At 39.2% G+C, this 12,502-nt stretch overlaps 1 protein-coding gene across 12 annotated transcripts in view; it reads left to right on the top strand.

Moving 5' to 3' along the window:
- Positions 1–12,502, top strand: part of ZMYM6 (zinc finger MYM-type containing 6) — a 54,612-nt gene that overhangs the window by 37,696 nt on the left and 4,414 nt on the right. For 8 of the 12 annotated variants that reach the window (XM_021095881.1, XM_021095873.1, XM_021095878.1 and 5 more), the window contains 2 exons: positions 11–51; positions 12,043–12,187. In XM_021095881.1, the coding sequence (XP_020951540.1) occupies positions 11–51; positions 12,043–12,187 (186 nt within the window). Of the gene's footprint in view, positions 1–10; positions 52–7,894; positions 9,434–12,042; positions 12,188–12,502 lie in introns of those variants that run through there. The other 4 variants (XM_021095884.1, XM_021095885.1, XM_021095882.1 and 1 more) reach the window with 2 other exon arrangements.

Below are 12,502 nucleotides of genomic sequence, written 5' to 3'. Positions count from 1 at the left end.
TTTATAACAGGTGCAGTTACTACTAAAGAGGCAGCAAAGATCATTGAAGATGTAAGTTTTATTATTAATTATTTTCCTGATCACTGCTCCTTGGGTTTAGCTTCATTTTGGATATAGCCTTCTAATATATATATGAGTACATTTCTATTTGTTGCTTAGTCTTTTTAAAAAGTAGAATAATGTATTATGCACTAATTTTTGTTTTTGAATCTTAAAGTTAGATCATTAATAAGAATGTATTCCTGATTTATTTTATCATTTGTGTTCTGGCCCCTTAGTTTCTTTAAGTACTTGTTAATTCCATCTGGTTGCTTATTTTTCTCTTTTACTACACTTGAGTATTTTTCTTTTAGATTAGGTCTCTTGAAAACTTCAGTATATTGTTGTTTTATGCATCTTTGAATTACGTGAGGCTGAAAATAGTGCAAAGTAAAAATACATTTAAGTTCCCACTTTATTGTGAAACTTCCCAAAATTAAAAAATAATTTTTAAAGAAATGTATAATTTCAAATATGCTAGGCTGAAAGAATTGCAAACTATGTCATTGTTGTCCTGTGTCAACCTCACTTTGGCAGGAAAACAAAGTTGCCATCATCCCTTATCAGTATCACACAAACCTAATATGTCAGATCTTTGGTTAAGGTTTTTAGTGACTCTTGTGTTGCTCTCTTAACATTTGCTCTTGATACTTTTAAAAATCATTTTAAAAAATATAATAATGTCATTCAGGTTCATTAAATGGTGGTGCTATACTAAAAAGTGTGCTGAAAATGTCATAAATTTGGAGCAGAAGTTAGATGTGATAAAACTGTGAAGAAGGCCAGACCATTGCTATGGTATCTCATGCTGTTAATTTAGGAGAGTGCACCCTGCGGTGCGTTAGAGATAATGCTCCCAAAACCCGAAAGCGGTATATCCTTTAGTTCACGAAATTATATTATAGCCAGGCAAGGATAATGGAATAACTGGAAAAAATCCTGGCAACACAGCTGCAAGATCAGTGCTGCATAATGCACCCCTAAGGCCAAGCTATCATCTGTGCTAAGGCACGAAGTATTTTTGATGATTTGAAAGGAGGTGACACAGAGACAAAAAGGTTTACTACAAGTCACGGCTGGCTTTCCAGTTTTAAAGCCCACCAAGGTTTTAAGAATATAAAGATGAGCAGGCAAGCTATATCTCCTAATGCTGAAGCTATCAAAACATTTTCAACTTTACCAGAATTTAAAGAGGCTTTAACTTGGAAGACACCATAACATCTGCTAATACAGAAGCTTTGAAAATGGTAAAGAAGGTAAATTTGTGCAAGGCTGACGAAAGGGATATTGAAATTTTGCTTGGGTTGTTGCCCAGGGATTAATAAAGGAAGACTTGCTAGAATTAGAAAAGCAAAGGCAGCAGGAAGAGGGCCCCAGCAGTTAGCCTGGCCCTTCAAGTACATTAATTAGCAGTAAAGTGACTGGCGTAGACTTTTGACCATATTTCAGTAACAGTTGCCGTTTTTGAAGATGATTCAAATGTGGATTGCAGTTCCATGGTGGCAAGGTGAAAGATGGACAGTATGTCTGCATATCAAGAAAACCTCAGTGAAAACAATGAGAAGAAAACCAAACCACATTAGATTCATTCTTTAGCCAAATCCTTCTAGGGAATCAGACCAACCTTCACCATAATGCGGAGAGATAATTTATCTTACCTAATTTAATATCTTTTAACTCTCCCATTTATTAGTGTTGTTGGAAGATGATAACGATTGGGTCTACTTAATTATTTTCAGGCAGTATACCACATTAATAAATGAACTATCATTAAGTTAATTTTGTATTTATTATATATTGTACATTAAATTACTTTTTAAAATTACATGATTAATAAATCATTTTGTTCTAGAACAATTTTGTTAACTTCCTAATTGTATAATGAATTGTTATTAATGTATCTTATATTAATAAGTATTATTAATATATATTATAAAATATCCTATGTTGGTTGTAGATTTATGTACTCTGATAAGGCAGCCCTCCTCTTTATGTGTATGAGACAGTGAGTCTTAAATTATGTTAGTTTTAAATTATTCAGAATTTTCAGGAACATACCCCTCATATTAAATGTGACTGCCCTGTATATGTTTTCCTTATGTGAAGTCAGTACTTTGTAATTCACCAATCATTTAAACTTATCTTATGGAGTAGCTCTGATAAATATTTTGAGTCTGGTGTATAAAAACTATAATAATAAATGATGTAGTTATTATGATTTTTTTAAAAAAACTGACAGTTTTAGAATCTTTTCTTTGTTTCTCAAAGACTTCAGTCTGAAACTCCATCAGATTATTTAAATGGTCATAAATTGGAAGGAAAGGTGATATATAGGAAAGGGCAAAGAAAATATACTGCAAATGTGAGTAGACTTTTCTGTAAAGCTTTGAAGGGTAAATATTTAGACTTTGCAGGCCAAACAGTCTCTTACAACTCCTCACCTCTGCCGTTGCAGTGCAGAAGTAGCTGTGGACAGTACATAAATGAATGGCTGTGTTCCAGTAAAACTTTATTTACAAAAACAAGTGGTAGGCACATGAGCCATACTTTGCCAACTCCTGCTCCTCTGTATTCCCACCATCCATAGTTGACCATTGATAGATTTGGCTTATTTGCTCACATTTCTTTTTCTTCTACCCTCCTTTTTTCCCCAAATGAATCACTACCTTCAGTCCCTTTCACATACCTAGATGCAACTACTGTTAGAGTTTGATGTGTGTCCTTTGAGAATATTTTTAATCTTTCACATTGGAAAATAATGTTGAAAAATATCCATGTGAGGAGTTCCCATTGTGGTGCTGTGGCTTAAGAATTTGACTGTGGTGGCTCAGGTCACTGGGGAGGCATGGGTTCCATCCCCAGCCTGGTGCAGAGGGTTAAGGATCCAGTGGTGCTGTAGCTGTGGTGTAGGTTGCAGGTGTGACTCAGATGCAATCCTTGGGCCAGAAATTTCTATTGCTGCGAGTGCAGCCCCCCCCGCCAAATCCCTGTGATAGGTTGTGGTACATTCCTATTGCTGCTGTGTAACATTGTGTTGTATATAGTTCCACACTTTATCATTCCCCTGTTGATGAAAATTAGTATTGCTTCCAGTTTTTTGCTAATAAAAACCTCTGCTACAGTGAACATTCTTTTTTATATCTCCTTGTGCATGTGCACAAGGGTTTGTCTAGTGTGTAGACATGGAAGAGTGAAATTTGGGGGACAACACATATTTGCATTTTTAGTTTTCAAATTTCCCTATAGAGTGCCTATTCCAGTTTTTATTCCTATCAGCAGTTTATTTTTGTACCTATTTCCTACAGCCTTACTATCATTTGATGTTGTGAAATTTAGATTTTTTTTTTCCAATTTGTTTAGTAATATCTTGTGGTCTTATTTTGCATGTCGCTGATTGCTGGTGAGTTTGTTTATATTTCTGTTTTTGAACATTTGAATTTTCTGTTCTTTGAATTTACTAGTTTTAATTTTCTCCATTTTTGTGTTTAATTGCCTTTTCATATTCATTTATAGGGTTTCTTTGTGTATTCTGGATTTGCCTCTCTTTCCACTCATCAATTTTTTTTTTTGGCCCAAATCTGCAGCATATGGGAGTTACCAGGCTAGCGGTCTAATCGGAGATGCAACTGCCAGCTCCACTCATCATTTTTATCAACACAAAGACATGCAGTAATATTTCCTACCAGAAAAAAAAAAAATTCTTTAACACCATGGCCTTTCAGCTTCTGTCCCATTTCTCAGCTCTCTGTTTTGGAAAAACTCCTCTAAGTGTGGCTACTACATGCCGCCTCCATTTCCTTATCTGTTATCCTCCCATTATCTCACTCTAGTCAGGTTTTATCTGCACTGCTCCACTGAAACTGTTCTTTTCAAGGTTGTCATCTGTCTTTATTTTGCCAAATCCAGTGGTCAATTTTCATTTCTCATTCTACTCATCCTTTCAGTAATATTTGATGCAGTTGATCTCTCCTTTCTTCCTTGAAATAGCTTCTTCAACTTCCAGGTCATCATACCTGTGTCTTTTGTCAATCTGCATTTCTTTGTAGGGGACTTATTGAGTCCTGTGGTTTTAAACTGCCTAGATGGTGGCAGGTTACCAGATTTATTCATCTTGCTTTGACCTCTGAACTCCAGGTTCATATATCCATCCAACTGCCTACTTGACATTTACGCTTAGATGATTTTTTTTTTTTTTTTTTTTGTCGCTATTTCTTGGGCCGCTCCCGCAGCACATGGAGATTCCCAGGCTAGGGGTTGAATCGGAGCTGCAGACACTGGCCTACGCCAGAGCCACAGCAACGCGGGATCCGAGCCGCGTCTGCAACCTACACCACAGCTCACGGCAACGCCGGATCGTTAACCCACTGAGCAAGGGCAGGGACCGAACCCGCAACCTCATGGTTCCTAGTCGGATTCGTTAACCACTGCGCCACGACGGGAACTCCCGCTTAGATGATTAATAGCCATCTCAAATAATATGTCAAAAGCAGAACCCCTTTATTTCCCCAACACTTACTTTCCAGATTTCCTTATTTCTTGTCACTTCCACTGCTACCTCCTTAGTCTGAGCCACCATCATCTTTCTTCTGGATTATTGCAATGACCTACTTGTCTTCCTGCTTTCTTTCTTGCCCTTTGCAGCTTTTTTTTTTCCTCCACCCTTTTGCCAGAATGATCATCTTAAAACACAAATCAGATTATGTCACTCCAGTGCCTTAAAAACCTTCAATGAAATTCTGAAAAAGAATAATGAGAAGAGCTAGTTTCCAAAATTATAGGATAACAACATTTTTATAAAGCTACATAGTTAAAACAGCAAGAAGTCATGGGTGTACAGACAACTCAAATAGAAAAGAATTCCAGAAATAGACATATATATATATATATATTTCAATATGTATGTGAATTTAGAAATAATAAAGGTAGCAGTTCAGATCAGTAGGAGAAATCTGGATTATTCAATAGTGTTGTGACAACTGGGTAGACATATGGAAGAAAAATACAATTGGATTTCTACCTCACAAGTTAAACCAAAATGATATCCAGATGGAGAAAAGATTTAAATTTTTAAGAAATAATAAAAGCACTAGAGAAAAGTATAGGAAAGAATTTTAATGCAGGAGTGAGGAAAGCTAAATATGTCACAGAACCCAAAAGTCATAAAAGATTTGTTAGGGAAATTCAACTACATTTTAGAGTCAAAAGATAACTCGAAAAGGAGTTCTTTGATGGCATAGTAGGTTAAAGACCTGACATTGTCACTGCTGTGGCTTGGGTTGCAGCTGTGATGTGGGTTTGATCCCTGGCCCAGGAAATTTTGTGTGCCAGAAGCAAAGCCTCCCCAACCCCGCCAAGACACATGAAAAAGTTGCAGTTTATCTCATAAGAGGCTAGGTCTTTTTTTGTTGTGTTTTTGTTTTTGCTTTTTAGTGCTGCGCTGGTGCCACATGAAAGTTCCCAGGCTAGGGTTGAATTGGAGCTGCATCTGCCAGTCTTTGCCACAACTGCAGCAAAGCCAGATCCAAGCCGAGCCTTCAACCTACACTGCAGCTCATGGTAATGCTGGATCCCTAACCCACTGAGCGGGGCCAGGAATTGAACTGGCATCCTCATGGATACTAGTCAGGTTCATAACCCACTGAGCCACAATGGGAACTCCCATAAAAGTCTGGTTTTTTAATATGTAAAGAGTTTCTGTGAATCAATAAAGAGATCCAACACTCATTGGGAATATGGGTAAAAATATGATTCATCAGCTTACAGACTAGGAAATAAAAATAATTCTTACACATATACAAACATTCAACTTCAGGATTAGAGAAATGCCATTTAGAATTAGTTTTTTTTCAGATGGAAAAGTTTAAAATGATAGATAACACTTTTAAGGCATTTTTACATATTGTCAGTAGTACAGAGGACATTTTAATAAAACTTGTTAAAATTTAAAATGTAACTACTGTTTTACCCTGGAACCCCAGTTTTCAGAATTTATCCTTCAGGAGTTCCCTGGTGGTGAATTTGGTTAAGAATCTTGTATTGTCACTGCTGTGGCCTGAGTCGCTGCTATGGCATGGGTTTGATCCCTATTCTGGAAATTTCCACATGCTGCAGACATAGCCCCCCCCCAAAAAAAAATTTATCCTTGAGATATATTTTACGTATTTATGGAATGATGTACGAGGATAATAATTGCAACATTGTTGGTTGTAGCAAAAGCCTAAAAACATCCCGATTATTTTTATTTATTTATTTATTTATTTATTTTTTGTCTTTTTGCCATTTCTTGGGCCGCTCCTGCGGCATATGGAGGTTCCCAGGCTAGGGGTCTAATCAGGAGCTATAGCTGCCAGCCTACACCAGAGCCACAGCAACGCTGGATCCGAACCATGTCTGCGACCTACACCACAGCTCACAGCTAACCCACTGAGCAAGGGCAGGGATCGAACCCGCAACCTCATGGTTCCTAGTCGGATTCGTTAACCACTGCGCCACGACGGAAACTCCGACATCCTGATTCTTTCATCATTGGTCATAGCCATTGTGAGTTTATCCTGAGTTATTGTGCAAATAAGAAAACAGTAGCCCTGTGTGTACCCTCTCCAATCCTACACTTAGTCACCTGGCCACACTACACAGTGGCTCTGTTGTGACTATAGTTAAATATGCTATATCCCATAGTGGAATACTATGAAATACTATGAATACTATGAAATATGCTATATCCCATAGTGGAATACTATGAAATACTATGAAATTAAAAAGAATGTGGCAGATCTGTCTGTACAGACATAGAGTTATCTCATATATAAGTGAGAAAACACAAAACACATGCCTGTACATTTGTGTAGAATATCTCTGGGAGGCAGCCAATAAATAAATAATATTGATTACCTCTAAGGAGAATTCTAAGATGGGGAGATTTTAAGAGGAAGAATTAATTAATTTTTCATTGTTTACTATTCGAATCTTTAAGTTTTGTCACATGTTACCCACTCCAAAAACATGCATAGAATTTTTTTTTTTTTTTTTTGGTCTTTTTAGAGCCACACCCAAGGAATATGGACATTTCCTGGCTAGGGGTCGAATTGGAGCTGTAGCTGCTAGACTGTGCCACAGCCACGGCAGCATGGGATCATTAACTGACTGGGTGAGGCCAGGGATTGAACCTGCGTCCTTATGGACACTAGTTCCCATGATGGGAAATCCACACATGGAATTTTTTAAAAGATATGAATAGATAGTTCACAGAATAGAAACTATAAATATATAAATAATGCTTAAACATGAAAAATATCTAAGCACACTACTGTTAAATAATTTTTCCCTTATTGAGAAATAGCAAAACAGTTTTATAATAATGTTTAGAGTATTGGGAAACAAACTCCCATACGTTGTAACATGCGGATTTTCATATACTTTGACCTGCCAAACAGCACTTATAAGGCCTTATCTAGTCCGTGTGCGAGGCAGTCCTGCAGATCTGTCGCTTGCTTCAGTAGTATCTGGCTGGAACGGACTCAGGGTCATCTCCTCTTCCAGCCTCTGATCAGCCTCCAACGTCTTTTCCAGTTGTAACCTTCAGAACCATTTTCTCAGCCATCCTCTGTCTCTAGGACCAGCCACCTTGGTCCTATTGCCAGTCAGCCAAGAACTCCCAGATTGGTCAAAATTACTCCACCAGGATGGAGGCTGCCATCAACGCCTGGTCAACCTGCATCTGCAGACCTCCTACACCTACCACTATGAGTATCTATTTCCACCATGATGGTGTGACTCTGGAGAGTGTGGGCCACTTCTTCTGAGAGTTGGTCTGTTGAAGATGTATAACCAGTGCAGTGGCCGTGTTCTTTTCCAGGGAGTCCGGAGACCATCCTGGGATAAGTGGGGTAAAACCCTGGATGCCATGAGAGCTGCCGTGGTTGTAGAGAAGACCCGGAACCAGGCCCTTTTGGATCTTCATACCCTGATTCCACTCGTGCAGATCCCTACCTCTGCGGTGTCCTGGAGCATCACTTCACAGATGAGGAGGCGAAACTCATGAAGAAGATGGACAATCCCCTGATAGATTCCGCAGGCTGGGCTAGGCGAGGATCTCTGTGAAGGCTCACCCTCAACTCAAGAAGGGCCAGGAGCTTCCAGCCCAGCTGCCTTTGAGGAGCCCCTCTGGCATCTCCCTGGTGTCAGGGCTTCTACTAGAGCCTCTTCCTGCTGCCCCTGGAACCCTCGCCCAAGCCATGGACCAAATGGAAACAATAAAGCTTCTTGCAGGGGAGAAAAAAAAAGACCTTAGTCTGTAGATATACTGGCACATGTAGAAATCAATTTGTATGTAAAGATATTTATTGTAGCATTGTTTGTAATAGCAAAAGATTTGTAACATTTAAATGTTTAGTAGCATAGGTTAAGGATCTGGCATTGGCTTTGTCTCTGCCGTGCCAAGGGTTCGATCCCCAGCCCAGCACAGTTGATTAAGGATCCAGCATTGCCACAGCTGTGGCTTAGGTCTCAGCTGCAGCTCAGATTCAGTCCCTGGCCTGGGAACCTCCATATGCTGTGGGTGCAGGGAAAAAACAAATTTAGCAACAGAGACTTCAAATTATATACAGTACATTCAGTGTATAAAGCTATTACTAGGCAGCTTTGTATAAAGTTATATGAATATACCTCCAAGATAGTTTCCCAAGTGGCAAGGCAAGGTGCTAAAACTTGCTAATAATATGTTACCATGTGTAGTCAGAAGCAGCTTATTTAATTACATAGCCCATCTCTAGAAGGATGTATAAGAAACTGGGAGCACTGTGTTCAAGTTTGAGTCTGGATAGATGGCAGAGAGGTGTGGAAAACTTAATTCTCATGCATACACTTTCATACCTTTCAAATTATTACATCATTCAAAATTATTTCATCTATTACCTATTTAAAAAATAAATTTAAATACAGTACCCCCCCTTATCTGGAGGAGATACATTCCAAGACCCTCAGTGAATGCCTGATACCATGTATTGAACCCTATATATACTACATTTTTTCCTGAACATACATATCTATGATAAAGTTTAATTTATAGATTAGGCAGTAAGAGATTAACCACAAAAACAATAAAGTAGAACAAGTATATATAGAGTAGAACTCTTATAACTGTAATAAAAGTTATATGAATGTGATCTCTATCTCAAAATACCTGATGTACTGTATTCACCATTCTTGTGACATGAGATGATGCAGTGAGATGAAGTGAGTTGAATAACAGGCGTTGTGATGAAGTGTTAAGCTTTTCCCTTTGTACTTAAAGGATGCACTTTAGGGGTTTTCTTTGGCACATGTGAACTACCAGCATCACTGCCCTTGTGCTTTAGAGCCATTATTAAATAAAATAAGGGTTACTTGACCACAAGCACTGCAAGACCATGACAGTTGATCTGGTAACCAAGACGGCTGCTAAATGACTAAGGAGCATGATATGCTGGACAAAGGGATGATTCACTTCCGGGGCAGGACAGAATGAGAGTTTATCATGCTGTTGAGAGTGGCACATAATTTAAAACTTATAAATTGTTTATTCCTGAACTTTTCCATTTAATATTTTTGGACTGCAGTTGATCACAAGTAACTGAAACCGACCAAAGCAAAACCACAATGAGGAGCACTATTGTGCACTGTTTGGTGGTTTTCCACCACATTTAAAATATAATCCTATTATTATTTATTTATTTATTTATTAAAAACTAAGACCTTCCAGGTCCTGGAGTTCCTGTTGTGGTGCAGCAGAAATGAATCCGACTAGTATCCATGAGGATGTGGGTTTGATCCCTGGCCTTGCTCTGTGGGAAGGGGATATGGCGTTGCTGTGAGGTGTGGTGTGGGTCACAGATGCAGCTAGGATCCTGCATTGCTATGGCTGCAGTACAAGCCAGCAGCTGTAGCTACAACTCAACCCCTAGCCTGGGAACTTCCATATGCCTCAAGTTAGACCCTAAAAAGAAAACAAACAAAAACAAAAACAAAAAAACAACTTCTAGGTCCTGTACAATTTGGTTTCTGCCTACCTTTCCAAACTTAGCATTCTAGCCCCCTGCTTACTTTATTTCATCCTTGTTCTTGTTGATTTTCCTAAAGCATGCCACACTCTTTCCCACTTGGGGCCTTTGTGCCTCAGTTCCTCTGCCTGTGATCCTCTGACCTCAGGCGTTTGCAGGGCATACCCCCCCCCCCCGCCTTTTTGGTCTTTTTAGGGCTGCACCCAAGGTATATGGAGGTTCCCAGGCTAGGGGTTGAATTGGAGCTGTAGCTGCTGGCCTGAGCCACAGGAATGCAGGATACAAGTCTCAGCTGCGACCTACACCGCAGCACAAGGCAATGCCAGATCCTTTTTTTTTTTTTTTGTCTTTTTAGCTATTTCTTGGGCCGCTCCCGCGGCATATGGAGGTTCCCAGGCTAGGGGTCGAATCGGAGCTGTAGCTACCGGCCTACGCCAGAGCCACAGCAACGCGGGATCCGAGCCGCGTCTGCAACCTACACCACAGCTCACGGCAACGCCGGAACCTTAACCCACTGAGCGAGGCCAGGGATCAAACCTGCGTCCTCATGGATCCTAGTTGTATTTGTTTTCGCTGAGCCACCACAGCAACTCTGCGAGGCATACCCTTTTGAATATTCAGAAGGTCTTTGCTCAGATATTTACTCCAAAGTTACCTCTCCTCTGAGCTGTCATTCTCCATTCCCTTATCCTGCTTTCTTTCTTTCATAGAGCCCTTATCACTACCTGGAATTACACATCTCGTATTCCTTTTACTTGTTTATATTCTGTGTCTCCTTCTCGAATGTAAGGCCCATAAAAGCAGGGCTTTGTCTCTGCCGTATCCTCAGGGCTTAAAACAGGGCCTGGCCTATAGTAAGCATTCAGTAAATGTTTATTGAATGAAAGAACATATTTTTACTATATTCTTCCACTCTGTTGCTTATCCTTCAACTTTAAAGACCTTTGCAGAAGTTTTAGATTTCAAGGTAGTCAAATGTATCAGTCTTTTTACTTTATTTTTCACTCTTTTATATTTTATTTAAGAGTGCTTTTCTGAGTTCTGGTTATTTGAAAATTGTCCATTGGGAAAAATAACAAAAATCAAAGGATTTCCCTTCATGGCGCAGCAGAAACCAATCTGACTAGGAACCATGACGTTGTGGGTTCCATCCCTGGCTCCGCTCAGTGGGTTAAGGATCCAGCGTTGCCATGAGCTGTGGTGTAAGTGTTGGATCCCGAGTTGCTGTGGCTGTGGCGTAGGCCGGCAGGTGTAGCTCCAATTCGACCCCTAGCCTGGGAACCTCCATATGCCAAAGGAGTGGCCCAAAAAAAAAAGAAAGAAAGAAAAAGAGGAAAAGAAAATTATCTATTGAGTTTAAAGATTGTTTTTTTTTCATGTCGAGGTCTTTAATTGATATGGGATGTTTTTTACATAGAGGTTGGATCTAATTTTTCTAAATAGCCAATTGTCCTAATCAGCAAAGATTGTTTTCATTGTTTTGATTGTACTTATTTTAGACAGAGTACTTTAAAACTCAATAAATGGAACTGGGAAATTCCTCATGTGGCTCAGTGATAACGAGTCTGACAAGTTTCCTTGAGGATGCAGGTTTGATCCCTGGCCTGGCTCAGTGGGTTAAGGATCCAGCATTGCCGTGAGCTGTGGTATAAGTCGCAGACTCAGATCCTACATGGCTGTGGCTGTGGTATATGCCAGCAGCTGCAGCTCCAATTTGACCCCTAGCCAGGGAACTTCCATATATACCATGGGTTTGGCCCTAAAAAGCAAAAAAAAAAAAAGGAACTGATTACTGGTTTGAAGAATTAGGAATTAGAGGGTGTATTTTCCAAAGTGACTTTATTGTGCCACTCTTTCAGAAAATTATATTTCTCTTGATATGTGTCACCTTTCAATTGATTGCAGTTTAATCAGTGAGAAAGTACTAAAAGATCTCTCTTTGGTTTCTGAATTTGTTTTTACCTAGGGAAGTATGAAGACAGATGCCATGAAACTTCTGTCTCCTCAGTCTTCGAGGCTTTTAAAGAACAAAGCCGTACTATGCAAACCCGTCACACAGACCAAGGCCACCTCTTGCAAACCACATATACAGCACAAGGAATGCCAGACAGGTATGTGTTGTGCTTTCCACATGTTGTAAGTTGTTTTCTGTTTTGTGTGTGTTTTTTTTTTTTTTTTAAGAGAGGAAAATAAAATTGACAATTTCTAAAATGTGAAAACATACATTAATTCTTGGATCATATTCTTTGAACATCTAATTGATTCCTGTTGTATTTATTGTCACTAGCACTAATAACTACTAATTTGAATTTGTATGCACACAAAGTACTATGTGTAGAGTGGCCAGGCATCTTCTGTATGTGTGCATTGCTTTTCAAATGTACAGACAAGCCGTTATAATCACTAAGATACAAATTTAAAAGCAT

The sequence above is a fragment of the Sus scrofa genome, chromosome 6 (assembly GCF_000003025.6).
Source record: "Sus scrofa isolate TJ Tabasco breed Duroc chromosome 6, Sscrofa11.1, whole genome shotgun sequence".
NCBI classification, from domain to species: Eukaryota; Metazoa; Chordata; class Mammalia; order Artiodactyla; family Suidae; genus Sus; species Sus scrofa.
The sequence above is the reverse complement of the archived record's forward strand: the minus strand, read 5'-3'. Positions and strand labels throughout refer to the sequence as shown.